Source organism: Sus scrofa, chromosome X (genome assembly GCF_000003025.6).
Source record: "Sus scrofa isolate TJ Tabasco breed Duroc chromosome X, Sscrofa11.1, whole genome shotgun sequence".
Classification (NCBI taxonomy): domain Eukaryota; kingdom Metazoa; phylum Chordata; class Mammalia; order Artiodactyla; family Suidae; genus Sus; species Sus scrofa.
The window spans coordinates 23,237,200-23,260,259 of record NC_010461.5 but is presented as its reverse complement, the minus strand read 5'-3'; the positions used below and the strand labels follow the sequence as shown (position 1 = coordinate 23,260,259).

Genomic DNA, 23,060 nt, shown 5'->3' with positions numbered 1-23,060 from the left:
TAAACTATGTACTCTTTTTTTCTGCTGCAAGGGATGGAGTCTCCCTTCTCCCTTCTGGCATCAGCTATTCCATTGAACCTGTGGAACTCATTATCTATTGTCTACTTTAAGACATTTCTCTTGCAATTATCTCCTACTCTTAATGCAGCATTCTTTGGAAGTCTGCATATTGTCATTTCTATTAATACATCTGTAGTATTTTTCATCTAGTGGAAAAAAGGAAAGCCTTCCTTGACTTTGCATCCTCTTCATCCCCCTTTAGAGAAAACTTCGTCAGGGTGATATCTGTGCTTGCTCTCTTTATCTCTTCACTTCCATTCACTCTAGAACACACCCCTATCAGACTTGGATTCCCACTATTGCTACTGAAATCACATTGATTAAAGTTACCCGCTCTCCTCTCTTCTTTTCTCTGCCATCTTGTGTGCGGTTGAATTAGTTCCTCGGCATGTCTTCTCACAAGACTTTCAGGATCAAGTGGTTCTTGGCCAGGAAGCAAAAGCAGAATCGTCCCATCCCCCAATGGATTCAGATGAAAACTGGTGGTAAAATCAGGTACAACTCAAAGAGAAGACATTGAAGAAGAACCAAGCCGGGTCTCTAAGGAGCCTCCACACGTGAGGTGGCGCACATATTGATGCTGTGTGGCAGTTACTTCCTTGCATCTTAACATATCACACTGAAAACAGCACAGCCACCGTTGGATATATCAGGAAACGGGTTCACTTTATGTTGTTGTTTCTGTATAGCGCTTTGCCTCAGTAATAAATATGTGAAGGCCTCTCCTTGAAAAAAAAAAAAAAAGTTACCCAATGACTTCTCCATTAACAAAGTCAAAAGAGAATTTTAAGTTCTCATCTCATTCAAACCTTCAGTAACATCTGACATTTAATCATTGTTCTTCTTCGTAGCACTTAACATTTGACATTTCAGTGGTATATATTTGATTTAGGTTCTCCCAATAGAAGGTAAGCCCCATAAGGGAAAGAGCTATGTATTATTTTTTTTTTTTTTTAGTTTACTATTTAATTCCTTAGTGCTTAGGACAGAGGCTGGTATCATTACTGAATAAATTGCTAAATAAATGAATGAACCTATACAATGTAAATGGTAGAATGAAAGCTGCATGAATGGGAACTTTGATTACTTTATTATATTGAAGAAAAAGTCACTTTGTCTCTTCAGATATTAAAAGCAGATGTAGATGTTTCCCTAATCTTTAAGCAAACTGAATTTCCTTAAATATTCAACAAAACATCAGATACTTTTTAGAATTAGAAATTCTAAAAGGAAAAGCCATTTTAAAGAGCTTTTAAATAGAGTTTTGGTTGTCCCCAAAGAGGTGATGTTGATGTGATTGCAAATGTTTTTTAGTACAAAATTTAAATGTGATAAAGGGGGCATATTACTAAGGTCACTTTGTCATCGTCATCATCGTCATTAGCATCATCATTTTAAGTTGATTAGGCTGGAGAGAATAACCTGTACCACAGGGCAACATATTTGTAAAAGCCCAGTCACAATAGACCAATTAATAGCATTTCTACAAAAGAAAGGAAACAGACCATATGTTTATTCAAAAATGTACATAGATTTACTATCTGAATTGTTTTAGTGGCTGGCTGATTTCTATAGGAATTGCAACACAGATTCATTTGCTCCAAAATATCTATTCAACAAGTATACATTTTTAAAAAGTTAGCAAAAAGGATAAACTGTTAACTTATATGGAATGCTTATAATTTGAAATCAGCAGACGTTTGGACGTCTGCCAAAGTTCTTAGCTATGATTTGAAAAAAAAAAAACCAAGAAGCAAGAAAGCAAATTCATTTCTTATCAAGTTTTGACAAAATTTGTCTCCTAATTTTCATTTTTCTCAATCAGTTGCTAAAGGCACTCATTTTCATCTACTTGATTAGACACTGTAGTGACTGATTACTACATTTAATAGTTCTTTTTAATGGAACATTGTCATTTGCTTTTCTATGATTACCTTAAAATTCTACACATCTATCACTTATTAGTTTTTTCTATTGTTAGTTCCCATGTTTATTTCTAGTTTCACCTACATATATGCTAGCTTCAGATTCCAAGCCCCACATATCTGCCAAACCACTCAGGTTGCTCAAGGTAATTTCATGTTTAGCATTCCCTGGTCATTTACTTAAACTTATGTTAAATTCAGCTTGGGCCATAAAACCTTCCACTCACTTATAGAAAGCAGTAATAAGATACCTACCTTTCTTAAAGCAACTCCTAAGCTTTACTTCTTTTTATTGCCTTTTTAATTTAAAAATGATAAAAAGAAATTGTTATTTCTTCCTGATACTGGGATTTTTTTTCTATTTGCAGTAATAACAGCACATATCTTTTATGCTATTAATGGGTTCTCTAAAGTTCTTTAAAGGAGATAGAATTGATAATGTTTCCTTTTTGAGGAGGAGAAAAAGCTGGCTTTAAGGGGTATAGGATAAGTCCTTTTCCTAACTAATAATATATTATTTCCACTAGATCACATTAATAATCAAAATAACTATTAATGATAATTTTCTTTGAATCATTGAAACCATTATTATTTGGTCTTTCCTGAGATTTGCAGTATACATGGTATTGAAGGGCTTTGTATAATATACTGTTAATGTTTTGATTGTTAAACATCGTTTCTTTAAAGAAATGCTCACCTAAATAATGCTAACATTCACATGTTGATGACATATTCTTTCTAATGATAAAAATTACATTTCTTTCTAATTATAAAAATTATGTCTTGAATAAATTTGAGACTTATTACGGCTTTAATATTCCAAAGCTTCACAGTCTTCAGTTAAAACTCACATATCTGTACGTCATTTCTGAATTGAACTCTTTCACTGATATTTGTAAAGTAAATATCATTTTATAGAAAATGCAAGCTGAAAGCACATTTAGCTGTTATAATGTAAATCTTTACATGGTCTGTAGTATAATATAAACACTTTTTTTTAAGATCGCTTATAGGGCTTAAGACTCATTTATAGATTGTCCTGCTTCCCATTCTCAAATATGAGTTTCATGGCAATGCTGTTTGGTAGGTAAGCAAATATTACCAAAAGTTTTAAATACGAAGTGACTGAGGTTCTGAAAAGGTAGCTAACTTGCCTAATGTTACCGAGCAAGCATGAAAATATGAAAAATGGAAACCAAATTTCTGACCCAAAGGCCCAATGCTCTATCACATAACTTTGAAGTGCTGGAAGGGATTTCTATGTTAATTAATTTCATATCTCTAGCTTTACAGATGAGTAATGTAGATCCAGATGAGATAGATGTTTTGCCCTTTCCCTCTCTCAGCCTCTCTCTATATTAAAATAAATCATTTGGAAGCTTGTTTTTTTCTCCCCTCTGCATATTATTTCTTAATGTTCATCAGAATTTTTTTCACATTTTTTGATTCAGTAATGTTAAATTTTCCTATTTTCTTTATTCTTCTCCTTCCAATTTCCCTTCTTCCTTGTTATCATTATCTTCCCTTTCCACTATACATTGTAATACTCTTTTTAAAAATTAGAATGTAGTTAATTTTGGTTGTTACCTGAAGCATAAACTGTATCTGTTTGTTTCTCTTATTAAGTTGGCTAGGCCTGAATGGATTTTTTTTTTTTTAATTTCCTAAACTAGTTTGAGTTTTGTTTAGAGGAAAACATTAGCATTTTTTTATAAGAAAAATGACAACTGCAACATTTTGCTTGAATAGACACTAGTTTTCATCAAAGTATATTGAGCATACAAGGAAGTACACAAGTCATAAATTACGGAATGATTAGTCTTCACAAAATAAAAACACCCATGTGGATTTCCCTTGTGGTGCAGCAAGTTAAGAATCCAGCATTGTCACTGCAGTGGCTTGGGGTTGCTTCCGTGGTGCAGGTTTGATTCCTGGCCAGATCGTCCACATTCGCATGTGTGGCCAAAACAAACAAACAAACAAAACAAAAAACAAAATAAAACACCCATGTGACAGCATGCAGAAGAATAAATTTAAAAATCTTTAGAAGTGGTGGGATATTAATTGGGATTATGCCAAATCAGCGACTCAGTGTGAGAGGATTAAAAATTTTGAATCTCCTAATCCATAAAAGTATTATACCAGTCCAATTGCTCATGCCTTCATTAATATTAACAATTTTTCACATTTTTCTGTGTACAGGTCTTGCACATCTTTCATTAAACTTACATTTCAGCAATTGATGTTCTTGATGACATTGTTCTTGGCATCTAGAATTACACTTGATTTTTTCTTCAGTTTGTACTTAGTAATCTTGCTAAATTGACTAATTTATTCTAATACACTAGCGATAGATTACTCTTGGACAGTATAAGTATGTAATGATGCAGTCTGTGAAAAATGGCAGTTTGCAATGCTTATTTTTCATTCCTTATGCCTTTGTTTTTGTCTTTTTCTTGCTTTATTGCCCTGGCTAACGCCTTCCTAAAATGTTGAATAAAACATGATAATCAGTATACTTGTTCTTGATCTCAAGGGGGTGAGTTTTGAGTATTTCACCACTAGTTATTATATTTGCTTCAGGTTTCTGAGATGTTTTTGCTTTTAATTGTGGTAAATTTTGTCCAATGACATTTAAAAAAAATAACATTTTTTTTTTTTGACCATGCCTGTGGCATACAGAAGTTTCATGGCCAGGGATTGAACCCACACCATAGCAGTGACTTGAGCCACAGTTGTGACAATGTCAGACTTTTAACCCACTGAGCCACCAAGGAACTCCTCTCTAATGGCATTTTTGCATATTTTGGGATAACCCTACTGTTTTATTCCTTTGCTCTGTTAACTTTGATTTCCAAATGATACAAAACTGATTTATTCTTGAATTAAACATTGTTTGTTTATATGTATTACATTTGATGTATCTTGGATAAAGTTTGTTAAGCATCCCCCTGACCCCCTTTTTTTGATCATGAAAGAGACCTTTGATTTTCCTTTCCTATAAGGTCCTTGTTGGTTTGATATAAATTTCAAATGGGTCAAATTAAACCTTTTTGGAAGATTTTCACTGTTTTTATTTTCTGGAAAGAGGTAGTGCAAGATCAGATTTCCTAAGTTTTCTTTTTAAAGTGTATTTTTCTTGGAATATTGTCATTTCATCTCGTGTTAAATTTATTGGATAAAAGTACCTATAATTTTATGTCTATGTCTCAAGAATCTGTAGTCATAACCCCTTTTATATTCCTAATATGGGTTATGTGTGCTTTCTCTTTATTCTATATTCATCTTGCTAGATGTTTATCAATTTTGTTAACGTTTTCAGAAAAGAACTCTTGGTTTTGTTGATATTCTCTTGTATTTTGAAAAACTCATTAAATTTTAATTTTATCATTTGTTTTATTTTCTTCCCTTTACATTACCATTTTTTCCCAAAGTCTTGGAAGGAATGATTCAATCCTGAATTTTCCAGCATTTTCTCTTGTGTATTTAATGTGGGAAGTTTTCTTTAGGTGTGTGTTTTGGTGCATCCCACACATTTGAAAAGATTCTTGGGGTATAATTGATATACAATAAACTGTATAATTTTAAAATGTGCAATGTGATATGACTTGCATATATGTATATATTGACAGAATGAGATAATGAAAATATCTGTTATCTGTCAAAATTTCCATGTGAAGTTTAGTAATCACCCCTACAGACTATCTCCATAGGCCCATGTCCAGGCAGTGAACATACTTATATAAATATGATTTAATTTTTCTGGGATAAACACCCAGAAGTGGAATGAATGGAACACTTCATAAAGAAAATAAAGTCAATGAGTTTTTTCAAATAATTGAATAATTTTATACTCTATTAGTATAAAATCATAGTAGCTCTGCATTGTCGCCAGCACTTGGAATCTTCAGTATTTTTAATTGTAGTCCTAATAGGTGTACAGTGATATCTCACTGTCTAAATTATGTGGGTATAACCAAGTCATTGATTTTTCTGTCCTTGCTTGCATGGTAAATGGAGAAAATGTAATATAGGCCTGATACTAATCCTTTCCTTTACTTTCATTTTTATATGCATATTTATTTATTTGTATTTTCATAATGCTTTTATTTTTTCCATTATAGCTGGTTTACAGTGTTCTGTCAAATTTCTACTGTACAGAAAGGTGATCCAGTTACACATACATGTATACATTCTTTTTTTTCTCACATTATCATGCTCCATCATAAGTGACTAGATATAGTTCCCATGACCCAGCAATCCCACTCTTGGGCATATATCCGGACAAAACTTTCCTTGAAAAAGACACATGCACCCATATGTTCAGTGCAGCACTATTAACAATAGCCAAGACATGGAAACAACCTAAATGTCCATCAACAGATGATTAGATTCAGAAGATGTGGTATGGAATATATGTATTTATACATATATTTATCTTTTTATACTCAGCCATAAAAAGAACAAAATAATGCCATTTGCAGCAACATGGATGGAGCTAGAGACTCTCATACTAAGTGATGTATGCATATTTATTTTCGACTGCCAACTAGGTTTTCCTTATGAAACACTTTGGAGATATCTGGAGGCCATGGAACATTTTATTTTGCTTAGGAGGGGGCAGCTAGTGTGGTAGTTATTCATCTCATAATAGTGAGGGATTGCGTCCTTTTAAGGTGAGGTCTCAGGTGTTGTGAGCGTTTTACATTTCTGGTTCATGTTTACATTTAGAGCATATCCTCTCAGAATGTCAAATGATTTGTTGGATTGTTTTGCAGAACCTCTCCGTGGTGTGTAGTCAGGTCCAATTTGTGTCTCCTGGGCTGAAAGCCCTTATCAGCAGAATAGCTTCTTAACTACAACTTTCTGCTTAGCATTTTGAGTCCTCCATCATCTCTTTTAAATTAGTAAAGGCCTTAAGGGGAGAAAGTGGTACCAGATCTGGTTCTCACTTCTTGGGCTTCCCTTCTCTCTGAGATCCTGTCTTTTCCTTGGATCTTTGGTGCCTTTGAATAATATCTTTAATATCTCCCAGATTTCCTAGGTTTTCTCAGTAGGATGGTTGGGCTGTAATGCTCTACCATTACTGGAAGCAGACATCTCTACAAATATGATTTTTTTGAAATACATATTCATTTGTAAGAGTTTTGCTTATTGTAGCCAATTAATCTGAACAATATTAAAAAGATGGATATGTTATTTCAAGGCAAATGTTCTTCTTGAGGATTCAGTCCTTCTTGTGATCATTTACTTAATTTCCCTCCATTTAAAATTTAATTGAATCCATAAATATTTCTGCAGTTCTCAACATGTGCCAAGTATGGTCCATCTGTTGGGGGTATACTATTGGGTTACTCCTTAATGTGGAAACAGTCAAGAAGATAAGGAGATACATTAGAGGAGATAAGGGCTAGGATATAGGTAGGCACATAATGTTCTCAAATTAGCATATATTAATGATACCTGACCACATATTATGTCTTAAAATAGGTATTAAGAATTTTTAAAAAGTTTTATCAAATTACAATTTCTGTCCAAGTCAGTCTGCCTGTCATTTATCTATCAATATGATTAAAACAAATTTAGTGTCTGTCATTTAAAAATAAATGAACTATGGAGTTCCCTTTGTGGCTCAGCAGGTTAAGAACCCAACTAGTATCCATGAGGATTCAGGTTTGATCCCTGGCCTCGCTCGTGGGTTAAAAGATCCTGCGTTGCCACAAGCTGTAGTGTAGGTCACAGACAGGGCTCAGACCTGGCATTGCTGTGGCTGTGGTGTAGGCCAGCAGCTGCAGCTTTGATTCGACCCCTCCTAGCCTGGGAACTTCCATATGCCACAGGTGCAGCCCTAAAAAGAAAAAACAAACAAACTATAATTGTACACACCACCATGGATGAATCTCACAAATACAATACTGAGCCAAAAAATAAAGTCAGTAGCATACTGAGACCTGTAATATGTACTCATTTACATACTGGAAGTGCTCCTTTGATCAAGGCAGACTAGGTAAATCAGACTACCCATATAGCTTGAAATGCTGGAAGATAGATGGAGAAAGAGGGAGAGAAAGAGAGAGAAATTAAAGAACAAACAAAGGCAATGGTCCATCAGAAAAATTACAAAGTAAAGATCTATAGAGTTTAGCTGAGCATTTGCAGTTGTCTTTGCCCTTGAGGGATATACAGATTCAGGTGGCTTACTTAGAGGTAGAACAATGAGCATAACTTCCAATAAACTCACTAGGCTACAGGGAAAACCAGATTCTGCCAGACCAGATTTGTTAATCATTGTCTGTGTGTGGTTGTCAACAGGATAAGAGGCTAGAAATTTTGCTGAGTTTGGATGAGACATAGGACTATGATTGGGGATCAAGAGTAAACCCAAATTGACCAACTCTTACCTGTGTTGCCACAAGCTGTAGTGTAGGTCACAGACAGGGCTCAGACCTGGCTCAACTCTGAATCATTTGTATCTCTGTTTGGATTAAATAGGTCTAGAAATGATAGTTCTGGTAGCAGTGAAGCCAGATTGAAATTGCATTTGAATTATAGTTTTTGGCATACAATTAAAAATGGCCAGGAAGCCCCCTGTGGATCATTGGGTTAAGGATCCGGCATTGTCACTGCTGTGGCTCTAGTTGCAGCTGTGGTGTGGATTTGATCCCTGGCCCCAGGACTTCTGCATGCTGTGGATGGGGTAGAAAAGATAAAAAGGCCAGGTTAAGTAAGAGAAAAGAACATGTGACCAAAACCCAGCTGAAACAGCAGATAATGGAAATAGAACCACAAGTTAACCAGGTAAAAGATCTAATGTTTATTTTTAAATAAATAGAAGGAAAAATTAAGAATTTTCGTGGTGAACTAAAAATAACAAATCAGGTCTTATTCCATGCATTTGAACTTCTTTAATTAGGTGCCTACACATTTAAGATTATTGTCCTCCTGATGAATGATATGGATTCATTAATCATAATGAAATGCCCCTCTGTATCTCTATTTATACTCTGTTTCTTGAAGTCTACTTTGGCATTAATGTATCCAGTCAAGCTTTCTTATGCTTAATTTTACATAATATATTATTTTCTATACTATTGCTTTCAACCCTACCAGGTCTTGAAATTCAAATTACTTCACACGTAAACAGGCTGTAGTAAATGGAACTTCCCTTTTTTTTCACTCTGAAAAACACGCCATTCTAATTGGAATGATTGTGTCTACTTATAGTTAGTATTATTAATACAGTTTGTTTTAAAATTGATGAGCTTTCCATTTGTTTTCTATTTTACCATCTCTTTATTTTTCTGTTACTCCTTTTGTGCCACCTTTTGTTTTATTGAATTTTTTTATTCAATTTAAATTATTCTTTTGAATTTTAATCTTTGACAGTTTAAAAATATGTACACACATTCTTTAACATCCTTTCCTTCAACAGATGGGTTTTATGGATCCTCCCAGGATTCTGAGCCAAGCTTAGTGAATCTTTGTAACCAATACAATGCAGTAGTTGTGATAATACATAAATTCCTAGGCTGAAGTTCCAGCAAACTGACATTACCAATTTCAACCAACAGAGGGCGCCATATTGGTCGTCCACCCAGAGCTTTTCAAGCATTTCTGTGGTTCTCGGTTTCCACCAACCCATTTCCCTTCACTTCTTGTAGAACTTCCGGTAATAACATAAATTACAGGTTGCCACAGGGCAAATCGACGCAGGTTTGTTTATGTGGATCTGTCTTAATTCACACTCGTTTGGAAAGATAATTTTGATGGAAATAGATTTCTACTGACAGTTTCATTTTTTCTTACAGTTTCCAAAAGATTCTTCTCCATTATCTCTGGGTCTCTATGGGTTTTGCTGAGAAAGCAGCCGTCTTTTAAATTGTCTTTTCTTGGGGAGGTAACGTATGTTAATTTCTCAGAAGTTTTGATTTTGTATCCTTCACTAATATTCTTTGTATTTCATATAGACGTTTAAAGGTAGTTTACTGCTAAAATATTTTAAAATTTAAATAGCTATTTTGTCAATCTTAAAATTTCCATTTGTGTAACTAAAAGGATAATTTATTGGATTGACAATAGCAACAACATATAGCAAAAGCAAAAAAAGCTTACATGAAAAATAGCAAAAGTCAAAGCATCTATTTTTTTCTTACATTAAAATCTGTGTAGATTATACACAAAACAATTTAAGCACATCGATAAGGACAATATCAAAATGGTTTGTTATAATTATTCTGATGCAAACATTGAACTGAATGAGAAATTGTAAGACTTCTTTTAAAAAATGGAGTGACACATATTGCCTAGATTGAAGTTATATCTACTATAATTACATAATACAAAAAAATCCTACTTTGGAAAACATTCTATTAGTGAAATTATTTATATAAATAGAATGCATATCAGAACCTATTCAGTAACAGGGAATATACAGAATATGAGTGAAAGAAATAAGAATTTATTCATATATACACAAAAATGTACATAATTTATATGTAATTATTTTGATATTCAACAATTATGAAGTGATATAGTCTAACAAATTATTAGTAAAATGCATATGGGCTATATACACAAAAATAATTGCTAATGGCAATTAGTATACAGTATGCTTAATACTTAGTGGAAATTAAATAGGATATAAACTTTTTAAGAAAAATAGATATCAGAATTTAGAGGGAGTATAAAATGGTACTGAGTTTTTGGAAATTAATTTGCTATTTTTTTACCAATATTTTAAATTTGCCTACTTTTTTCCACCATCATTGGCTTTCTATCACTGTTTCTGACAGAACTTGCCAAAGATGTGCATAAAAAATATGGCTACAAAAACGCAAAACAGCTATTTTTAATAGACTACATTATATTCATACTATAAATGCATTGCTGATTTTATACTCAATCAGATGGATTTATATAATTGCAGAAGATATCTTCAGGACATATTTTTAAAAGAAGTAAGCAAATTATATTTCACATGTGTTTACAAGTGTATATAAATATATCATTTATATAGATGCATATTTATATGTATTTTTTCAGTTATATTCTTCACTGCTAATCATGATTACTTCAGTGAAAGGATATATATCTGGGTTTTTTGGAAGTTTTACACTGAGTGCACATCTTACCAGTAGTCAATAAAATAAAATAAAGCATCACTTGACAGCATATTACTGATGACTCTTTTTAAACATCTCCTTTTCTTTATTTTTGTAAGTAGTATAGTATAGTGAAAAATTATGCTTAAAACCAGAATTAGGACAGACCTATGTGGGAAAGAATAATAAGAAAATATTATGGAAAATTTGCATGGAGAAAAATTCAATTTAGATGTGAACCATTTATAAGAATCTGACCTCTAATTAGTCAGCAAAATCTTTATACTGGGGGCTATAAGTAAAATTGTTAGAAAGAATGATTTTTTAAAATATTATAATAGGATTAAATGTCAGTTGTAATGTAGCTGTACTTAATATTCAGGGGCTTCTGTTGACATGATATCGGAAAAAGTGACAACAGTAATCAGGGTTAAAGTCCTCTCAAATTTACTCTGATCAGTATACAGAAAAATATTTAAAACTATAATCTTGTTGTGTAGAGTTTTCATGCCATTTCTTATGATGTGTATAAAATGTTTAATGTAAATTGCTGTTCTTAGAAAAATGTGTTTAGATTTAACTGTATGGAATCCAGCAGTATTGCCAAATGCAGTTATTAGTTCACATTTATTACATATAGATTGTTTTGAGATATCCCGGAAACATAAATAAATATACAATAGGTGAATAAAGATGTTTGCATTTCTTTCTCTCCATTTATTTATGTGTTTTTAACTTTCGCCTGCATTATTGACTCATGACTTTCATAAAATGTTGAAAAGAACTGGTCATAGCTGGCTGGCATCCTTGCCTCCATCCTGATCTCAGGTTGTGTTTTGCAATGTTGTGTCACTAATTATGATATTTGCTATAGTTTTCTGAGTTTTTTTTTTTTTTTTTTAACTCACATCTGGATGGTAAATTTGCCTGGTGGTTTCTCTGTGTCTGTTGTAAAAGTGACATGGTTATTTGTCTTTTGTGAAGGAGATTTGAAGTTAAAATGTTGTTACTAAGCATCCATTTTTGGATTAAGCTCAACTTATTCATGGGGTATTAGAATTGAATTGGCTTCTATTTTGCAAAAACAAGGATTTTTTTTCCTTATGCTGTCATGATGCATATCAACCCTTGATCTTACTTTCTTATAATATCTTTATCAGTTTAGTGTAACATTTATAAGGATCTCATTATATGTTTTGGTTAGTGTTTTTACTATTTATATTCCATGGAAGGGGTTGTGCAAGATTGGTATTATTTATTTTTGAATTTTATAGAAAAAGTTTGGAATTCTTGTTGTGGTTCAGTGGGTTAAAAACCCGACTACTATCCACGAGGATGTGGTTCAATCTCTGGGCTCGCTCAGTGGGTTAAGGATTGCTGTGAGCTGTGGTGCAGGTCTCAGACGTGGCTCAGATCTGGCTTGGCTGTGGCTGTGGTGTAGGCTGGCAGCTGCAGCTCCAATTTGACCCCTAGCTTGGGAACTTCCATATGCCATAGGCATGGCCCTAAAAAGACAAAAAAAAAAGTTCACATAATCTGGCATCAAACCACAGAAATAATTTGTAGGAAGGAATATTATTATTATAATTTAATTAAAGCATACAGGGTTTTGAAAATTTCTTATTTTGTTAAGGTGTATTTTTCTGGAATTTTATCATGTCATAACTTCGAATATTATGTAAAGGTCTCAAGCATCTATAGTGATAATCTATTCTATATTCCTGGTATTGATGATGTATGTCTTCCTTTTCATGTGTGTGTGATCAGTCTTGCCAGGATGTAATTTTTTAACATCCCCCCCAAAAAAGGTTTTGTGGATTTGTCAGTCTTTGTCTCTTTTTCTGAGTTGCATTAGCTAATTCTAATTTTCTTTTATATATACTATTCTTTTGGTTTAAATCAGCTCTTTTGTTCTCAGTTTTTGAGGTTATCAGATCTTTAGTTTTCAAAGTTTCTTCTTTTGCTTTTAATGCTAAAATGTTTCTTTAGAGACATTTGATGGGTCATACACATTTTTAACAGCTTTTATTAGGTATAATTGACTTGAACTACATACCATTAAAAATTATGTAACTTGAGGAGTTCCCGTCGTGGTGCAGTGGTTAACGAATCCGACTAGGAACCATGAGGTTGCGGGTTCGGTCCCTGCCCTTGCTCAGTGGGTTAACGATCCGGCGTTGCCGTGAGCTGTGGTGTAGGTTGCAGACGCGGCTCGGATCCCGCGTTGCTGTGGCTCTGGCGTAGGCCGGTGGCTACAGCTCCAATTCGACCCCTAGCCTGGGAACCTCCATATGCCACAGGAGTGGCCCAAGAAATAGCAACAACAACAACAGCAAAAAAGACAAAAGACAAAAAAAAAAATAAGATAAAATAAAAAAAATAAAAAATAAATAAATAAATAAATAAAAATTATGTAACTTGAGATATCTATGTATTTATGAAATCACTACCATAATTAAGATGTTTGACATATTCATCCCTCTCCCAGGTTTCCATGTGCATCTTGGAATTTTTTTTCCCCTTCTGATCCACCTAAGCCCTTCCCTCTTTTTCATGGTATGAACGTTTTCATTCAATTCTTTGTGTGAATATACTGTTTCATTTTCTGGGATAAACATCAAGGAATTGAGTGGCTGAGTCATATGATGTGTGTTTTTTAAAGAGAAGTTAGAAAATACCAAAGTACTTTATAATCTGATTCCATGATTTTATTTCCTCCTAGCACTGTATTAGCAGCACAGTTGTTCTGTATACCTACTAGCACTTGTTACAGTTGGTATTGTTGATGGTAGTGCTTCTGCTAGATGTGCAGTGATGTCACTGTCACTCTAAATTGCAAATCCTTGTTTTTCTGTCTCAGGAGTCTTTAGTGAATGGGAATAAAATGGATTGCAGGCCCAATGCTAATCCTTTTGTTCCCATTCATGTTTTTGAATGTACCGTTATTGTTTATTGCTTTCAGGAATTTATCTATGCAATACTATGGAAGTAATTGGAGGTTTTGGGTGATTTATCTTCCTCCAGGGGAATTTTCTTTTGTTTCTGGGTGGCAGTTAGGGTAGGGACAGTTCATCTCATTAAATCAGTGGCTGAGTCTTTTGAAGCTGGATCTCAGGTTTTGTGAGTAATTCTCTGTTTCAGGTTTATATTGGCATTTAGAGCATAGCCCTTAGGGATGTTAAATTTACGCCTGGGTTGTTTTCCAGATCCTCTCTATCAGGGTGGGTCTTGAACCCAATCTGGTCACCAGGGTTGGTGAGAGAAGAGGAAGCCCTGATCAGCTGCTTAGCTTATCAGCTGCAGCTTTTTTTTCCTTAGCATCCTGTGTTTTTAATCACCTTCTTAGGATCAGCAAAAGGCTTATGGGGAAAACAAGCTCCAAATTTATGTTTCATTGCCTGGTCTTCTCTTCTGAGACCCAGTTTCTTGCTTGCTTCTTTGGATTTGTGGCACCTTTGAACAAAATGTTTAGTATCTTCAAGTTTTCCTAGTTTTTCTCAGCAGAACAGTTGGGCAGAAGTGCTTAGTCTACCATTACTGGAAGAAGATGGCTCTACACATGCTATTTTTTGAAATATGTTTTAATTTTAATTATTTTTCCTCCTAGAATCAATTATCCAATCTTTACCAAAATGTTTCTGTAGTCTCCTACATGTTCCAGGTATGCATATGCAGGTACATTACTGAAATAGAGTCTAATGGAAAACAGACAAGTAAATATGGAATATATTATACCCGTTTGTATTACCTTTATGGTTACTTAAAGGTTTGGTATTTGGATCTTTAAATTATCTTGGTCTATTTATAGCGTTAAGATAGTACCAGTTTATGTATGTGTAACAGAATGAATCCATTTATTCTCCCTTTACCTTTTGCTCTTTTGTCAAGTATTTTATTGAAATAGTTTTATTTAAAAACTTGAATTGATTACATATAATTTGTTTTTACCACTTAATTTTCTTAAATATATTCAGTTAAATGCACAAAGCTTACAGTTAGATTAATTTTGCAAGTTACATATTTCACATCTAAAATATTATTTCATTGTGCTTCAAGGAATCAGCTTTTTATTTTTTATTTTTTTGTTATTATTTTTTGGTCTTTTTGTCTTTTTAGAGCCACACCTGCAGCATATGGAGGTTCCCAGGCTAGGGGTCTAACTGGAGCTGTAGCTGCTGGCCTACTCCACAGCTATAGCAACGTGGGATCCGAGCTGCATCTGTGACCTACACCACAGCTCATGGCAACGTTGGATCCTTAACCCTCTGAGTGAGGCCAAGGATCGAACCTGCAGCCTCATGGTTCCTAGTCGGATTTGTTTCTGCTGCACCATGATGGGAACTCCAGGAATCAGCTTTTTAGACAGAATTAGTAGGGAGTTACCCCTGTGGCACAGTGGGTTAAGGATCTGACATTGTCTTTCTGGTGGCTCAGGTAGCTGCTGAGGTGCAGGTTCAATCCCAAGCCCAGTACAGTAGGTTATAGATCTGGCATTGCCACAACTGTGGCATAGGTTACAGTTGCATTTGGATTTGATCCCTGGCCTGGGAACTTCCATATGCCATGGGTGTGGCAAAAAAAGAAAAAAATAAACAGAAATAATAGGACAAAAAGTAGTTATTTACATTTAGCCACATAGTTTCCCTATCCAGTGCTCTTCTCTCCTTTTCGTAGTTTCTATTAGGTGTGTTTTCCATTGAGCCTAAAGAACTTCCTGTAGGATATGTATTATTTTTGGACAGGGACAAATTGTCTCACGTTTGTTTATGTGTCAGCATCTTATTTCACTCTCAGTTTGGAAGTATAATTTTTGTGGATGAAGAATTCTGGGTTGATAGTTTTAGTTTTTCTTTAATTGTTGAGAAAGATGCTGGTCCATTTTTGCCATATCTCCAAGGATTCTTTTGAGGATCATTTAAATCATTTAAATTATCATTATTGGGAGGTAATTTTTCAGAGTTTTTTTTTTCTGGTATACAGTTGTATACTTCACTAATATCTGTATATTTCACATAGACGTCCAATATATAATTTAATCATAAAATGTTTAAACATTTTGATAGCTATTTTATCAATCCAATTTTTCCATTTGTGTAAATGAAGATAATTTATTGAATTGACAATAGCAATAAAAAAGAAAAAAAACTCATGTGAGGGAATATTTTACAAAAAACAAAGTATCCAAGTTTTACTTCTTATTTATAATACAAATTTATGCACATATTGTATATAAATTGAAATGTTATACATATTCTCATGTGAAATATAATAATTATTTCTTTTAATTGTTAATTTTTTAAATATAATGATTTTTATTTTTTTCCATTATAGCTGATTTACAGTGTTCTGTCAATTTTCTACTGTACAGCATGGTGACCCAGTTACACATACATGTATACATTCTTTTTTCTCACATTTGATTCTAATATTGACATGTGTGAGAAGTTGTATGAGGACAAGTAAAACTCATAAACTATAATGAAGTGTTTCATACTACTTAAAGCAAAATACTTATATTTATAGTAATTATTTAATTTGCAGCAACATTCAGTTTGGCAGACATAATCTATATATCTGAAATAATTTATATAAATATAGTACATGATAGAATAAATTTGTAACAGGTCATATATGTGTGTGCATATATATATGGAGGCTATCATTTTTCTTTTTTTTTTTTGTCCTTTTAGGGCCACACCCATGGCATATGGAAGTTCTCAGGCTAGGGGTCAAATTGGAGCCACAGCTGTTGGCCTACACCACAGCCACAGCCAAGCCAGATCCTAGCCATGTCTGCAGTCTACACCACAGCTCACAGCAACGCTGAATCCTTAACCCACTGAGCAAAGCCAGGGATTGAACCTGAATTCTCATGGGTATTAGTCAGGTTCATTTCCACTGAGCCGCAATGGGAACTCCTATATGGAGGCTATCAAATGAGAACAAGAAAACACTATTCAGAGCTTACCATATAGCAAAGGAATCAGCCATTGTCTCTTGTATTTGGAGACACACAAAGGGCAGGCAGAGGAGTGGAAAAGCTTTGTGGTGGAAATAAGGGAAGACTTCAAGTGTACCCTGACTGGAGGTTGCTGGCCTGGTGAAGGTAGAGGCAGGCTAACTAGAAGTGGGACATTGTATATGTTTGCTTAGGGAATCATTCTTGGCTTCCTCTTGTTCATCCTTAGGTAGGAGTAGGGGCAGAAATTAGGGAAGTTGGCAGTTATTTATTAGGTCCTCACTGTTTTGGGCCAGCTGCTGCAGAATCTGTGATTTGGTTTCACAGGCTGGTTGCTGCAGAGCTTTCGGTGAGAGTTCTATTTTTATATATGGGCTTGTTATTGTCAGTTTGTATACTCAACCTCTCACAATAAAAATGAAGTAAATAGAAATGGCCAATTACTAGATGAGTATGCTCAATTTAAAAAATTTCCTACCCTTTCTAAACAGTAGTTTTCCTTCTGGTACTCTAGTCAACAAAACTACTCACAAATGTACATAAAAATATGCTTAAAAATGATAAAAGATCTTTTAAAAATTATATTGTGTTCTTACTATGACTATTACATAGATTTATAACTCAACAGTTCTTACATACTTGAAGACATGTCCAAGTCATATTCCTAATAAAAAATTTATTTCACATGTGTATACATATATATAAATATAAAATATATTAAAAATATATTACATTTTTAAATACATATGTATTTGTATATTTGCTCATAGACATACTTCACTATTACTTCTGTGAGAGATATGCATGTACTTTTGGAAATTTTATACTTAATACATGCCAAATTTAATTTTATACTTAATACATGCCAAATTTATAATTAGTAAAAGGAAATCAAAGAAATACATGAATGCATATCACTAATGATTAATTTAAAATATTTTCCTTTTAGAAGCAGTACGAGAAAGATTAGAAGTTATGCTAAAGAGAGAAATAGAAAGGAATTTGAAAGAAGAAATTTGATAAGAAAAATATAAACAACTTTGGTGGAAAGAGTAATTGTGATCCACTTAAAAGAAGCTAATCTCTAATTTGTAAATGAGGAGAGTAAATAGGAACCATAAGTAAACTTGTCACAAAGAATGCTCTTTTCATTTTTCTCTTGGATTAAACATTGTGTGTCATTAATTTTATTTTATATTCTGGGGTGTCTATTATCATGATATTAGAAGAAATGATAATAATTGCTGTTATAATAACTTGCAAAGATTATCTGATAATTATGTTGAAAAAAACTTTAAAAAATGTAACCTTGTCCTGTAGGGTTTCATGCCATTTCTTAAAATGTGTATAGAGAATTTACTCAGTATTGTTTTCTCAGAAAAAATGTGTTTAGGTTTAACTGTATAATTTCTTTCAATCTATTGTACTTATTATTTGTAATACACTACTTACAGTTTGCTTTTAACAGTAGCAATCTACAGGTTAGAGTATATTATAGGAGCTATAGTTTGTCATAATTAGTCTAGAAACATAAACATGCAATTTGTGAATAAAGACAAATTAATTTCTTCCTTCCCAATATTTATACCGCTTTTTCTCTTTTTGTTGCATTATTGCCCTGGCCAGGACCCCCTTAAAATGTTCATTAGAATTGTTGCTTAGTAGGCATCCTTTTCCCATTCCTCATCTCAGGGAGAGGTTTTCAATATTTCAGTAGTAGGTGTATACTTGCCGCAACCTCCTGAGTATGTATCTTTTAATCATAAATGAGTGGTAAATTACATCGAATTCTCTCTATGGATCTATTGTGATAGTGACATGATTTTATTTCTTTGTTTGCCGCAGTGGTTTAATTCAAAAATTATAATAATCCGTTCTTGGATGAAACTCCATTTGTTCATGGGCTACTTTAATTGTAATGTCTTTGGATTCTGTTTGTAAGACATAAATTTTACATTTTATTTATTTTTTGCCTTTTGTCAATGAAGCATAATGACTTCTGATATTCTTTATGTATAATATCCTTACCGGTTTGGTTAAGCTTTCTAAAGATCTCATAAGACATTTTGAATTTTTTGGCTGTCAGTACTCTGTGGAAGAGGTGTGCAAGATTGGTGTTATCATTCTCAAATACATGAAAAGATCAGAAATTCAGACACAGGGCATGGAATTCATTTACGGCAAGGTTCTCAATCCAAGGAGTATTTTGTGTAATAAGTATAAAATTATTGATATTTTCCAATTTACCCATTTGTGAGGTGTTTCTTTTTTGTAACTTTATCATTTCATGTAATTTCAAATATATTGACATAAATTCGATTATAGTATAATGTTTGTGTTGCCATAATCCATAGTGGTAATTTCTAGTTCCTGCTGTTGATAATGTGTGTCTTCTTGTTGTCCTCATTATCTTCCTTGTGATTCTCTTCCCTCTCCTCCTCTGCCTCCTCCTCCACCTCCTCCTTCTTCCCCTTTTTCTCTTTCTCCTGTTGTTCTTCATCTTTTCCTCTTTTTCCTCTCCCTCTGCCTCCCCATATTCCTCTCCTCTTTCTTCATCATCTTTTAGATCAGTTTTGCCAAAGTTCGTCAGTTGTTTTCACCACTAAAAAAAAAAATCTCTTTAGTATTATTGCCCATTTTGGGGGGTTTTATTTATTGATCATAACTTTAATTTTTTTGTTTATAATTTTGATTTATATTCCTGCTTTATTTCCCACTTTTGTTAAGTGTATTATCAAATCTTAAATATTTAAGATTTCCTCTTTTGTATTAATGATATAAGTTTTCCTTTAGGCACATGTTTTGATGCATCCACACAATTTTTAATGGCTTCATTGAGTTATACTATATTTAAAATAAACTGCATGACTTTAAAATAAATAATATAGGTTTTTAAATTATCTATCTATCTGAAACCATCACCACAATTAAGATAATATAAATATCTGTCTCATCTTACCAAACTCCCTTGTTCACCATTTTATTTCCCCTTCCTGTTCCTGCTCAAGCTGTTCCCCCATTCATATGTTATGAACATTCTTGTACAAGTCTTTGTGTGAACATATACTCTTCTTTTTATTTGTTAGTTGGTTGTAAAAAACATCAAAGAAAAGAATGGCTGGAGCACATGAGAAGTGTATGTTTAATTTTTTCTAGACTATATCAGGATGTCATGCAGTGTGATTATACTATTTTATATCCTACCAGCAGTATGAGTTGGGCAGTTTTTCTACATCTTTGACAGAACTTGTTGTGGTTAGTGCATTTAAGTGTAGTCCTTCTAGTTAGCTTGCAGAAGTATCTCACTGTCACTCTAAATTGCAGGAGTGTTACCAAGCATTAGCTTCCTGCCCCAGGCATCTGCATTAAATGGAGAAAATGGACACAGGCCTATATACCTACCCCTTTTCCCCCCTTTTATTTTGCATGTAGTGTTTTTTTTCGTTTGTTTCATTTTGTTTTGTTTCTTACCTGCTGGATTTTCCATATGATATACTAGAAAGTTAACTAGAGGCTCTACATGATTTTATTTTTGTCTTGGGAGCATTTTCTTTTTATCTTGAAAGGCAAACTTGGGTAGTTAATCTGATCTCGTTCAGTAATTCAGTCCTTTTGAAGCTGTGTGTCATGTTTTGTGAGAAATTTTCTATTTCTGGTTTATATCAACCCTGAAAATATAGCCCATCAAGGATGCTACATCAAAACTTGGGTTATTTTCCACATCCTCTCTGCCAGTATAGTCCATGAACCCAACATGTTCACTGGGCTAGTGAGGCTGCTGGAAGCCCTCCCTGGTCAGCTCCTTAACTTCTCAGCTCAAACTTTCTACTTAGCACAGTGGTTATCTCCTTAGAATAGTAAAAAAAAAAAAAAAAAAAAAAAAAGTATTGAGGGAAAAGCAGTACCATGTATGGGTCTTACTCTCTGGCTTCTCTTCTGAGATCTAGTTTCTTCAAATGCGTGTTTCCTTGGGTTTGTGGCACCTTTGAACAAGATGTTTAATGTCTTCCAACTTTCTTAGTTTTTCTCAGCAAAGATGGTTGGATGGCAGTAGCTGGTTTGCCATTAGTGGGAGCAGTCAGCTTTATAATAGTCTTTTTTTGAAATATGTTTTTGTTTTCAGTTATTTTTCCTCCTCTATCCAATTAATCCAAACTTTATATCAATAAGATAAAATAAATTTTATGGCAAGAATCCATCCAAGCAGTGGACCTTTTTCTATCATTATTTGTTTACTGTACTACAATTAAAATTTTCCATTGATTACCCAAATGTTTCCTAAGTTCCCAACATGTGCCAGGTATGGATTATGTGATAGAAGTACATTCTTGAGCTATAGCCTAGTGAAAAATAAACAAGTAAATATGAGTACATCATAGATGATATGTTATTACTAGTTTGTTATGCAGAAATAGCAAGCAGTATGTTACTTATGCTACTTGATGTTATGTTCAGTCATTGCCCTAGAGACTGGCATGTGAATCCTTTTCTACCTTGGTTTACTTCTACAGAAGATTGCACCACTTTGTGTAAATATACCTTTACAACACTACAATCCATTTATTCCCCTTTTTCCTTTGTTCTCTTTTTGTCATGTATTTTAAGTATTTTATTAAAATGTTACTTCTTAATTATAATTTATACATGCCTTATAATTTTGGTTAAGGCATTAAACACATTAAAATAAATGAACGAATCTTAAACTTACACTTTGATGAATTTTGCACATGATCTTTTCCATCTACAATTCTACTTACCATTTTTTGTTTTGAGAGTCAATTATCTTTTAATGTATTAATAGAAAAAAGTAGACCTCTTCACTCCTTTCTACAGAAGGTTCTCAGTTTCTATCAGGTGTTATTTGCCCTCCACCTGAAGAACTTCCTGTAGCATTATTTATATTACAGGTTGGCCGCTGACAAATTGTCTCAAGTTTGTTTATGTGGATGTGTCTCAGTTTGAAAGGAGAATTTTGTTGGATGTTGAATTCTGGCTTGAGTGTTTCTTTTTGCAGCATTGGAAAGATTCTGGTGCATTTTCTTTGGTTTTCCATGGGTGCTGTTGAGAAAGCAGCCATCATTTAAATAATTGTGCTTGGATATCTATTAATGTGTCTTTATTTTTTGGAAGTTTTTGATTGATGTACATTTGTTCACTAATATTTCTTATACCTAATATAAATATCAAATATATAGCTCACTAATATCATTTGAAACTTCAGTAGCTCTTTTGTCAGTCTAAATTTTTCATTTAAGTAAATAAAAACTTGATAGGTTGATAAGAACAACAAAACAAACCAAAAGCAAAAAATAACTAACATTAAAAATAAAAAAGCCCCAAAGCTCAATTTCTTCAATTAAAATTATAAACATGTTGGTATAGATTATATACAGATTAAAGCACATTCACAAGCAAAGTATCAGAATAGTTGTAATTGTTGATGTGTTGCTAATGTTTACATGCATAAGATAATATACAAAACAGATTAAAACTTTAATGTAAAATAAGAATTGACATTTGTATTACCTATAGCAAAGTATCTTATAAATTCTGTAATTGTAAAATATATATATTTCTATTTGGTAAAACATTTTATAGGTGACATGATTTGTATAGATACATATTATAATTAATTTGCTAACAGAAAATATATAAAACACAAATGAAAGTAACAAAATTTATGCATATATGTACACCTAATATATAATGATTTTGTTATTCAACTAATTATGAAATGATGGACTCTTTACTGTTACAAATGGAATTAGTAAAATGCATCAAGGATATACACAAAAATAAGCTTAAATTGCCAATTAATGTATTGCATATGCTTAATACTTAGTGGGAATTAAATAAGTAACAAATTACCCTTTTTTAATTTCAATACCAGATAATGGAAGGAGTATAAAATGGTCCTGAGTTTTTGAAATTAGTTTGATTTTTTTTAAGCAAAGTTTAAAATTTGTCTACACCTTCATATAGTAATTGTCTTTCTACAATTGTATCTGACAGAGA

The 23,060-nt window shown here is 33.2% G+C and overlaps 1 protein-coding gene across 1 annotated transcript; it reads left to right on the top strand.

The window, feature by feature from the left end:
* LOC100514934 (60S ribosomal protein L39-like) lies at positions 420-580 on the top strand. Its single transcript, XM_013990860.2, has one exon. The coding sequence runs from the start codon at positions 449-451 to the stop codon at positions 578-580; it is 132 nt and encodes a 43-aa protein (XP_013846314.1). The 5' UTR covers positions 420-448.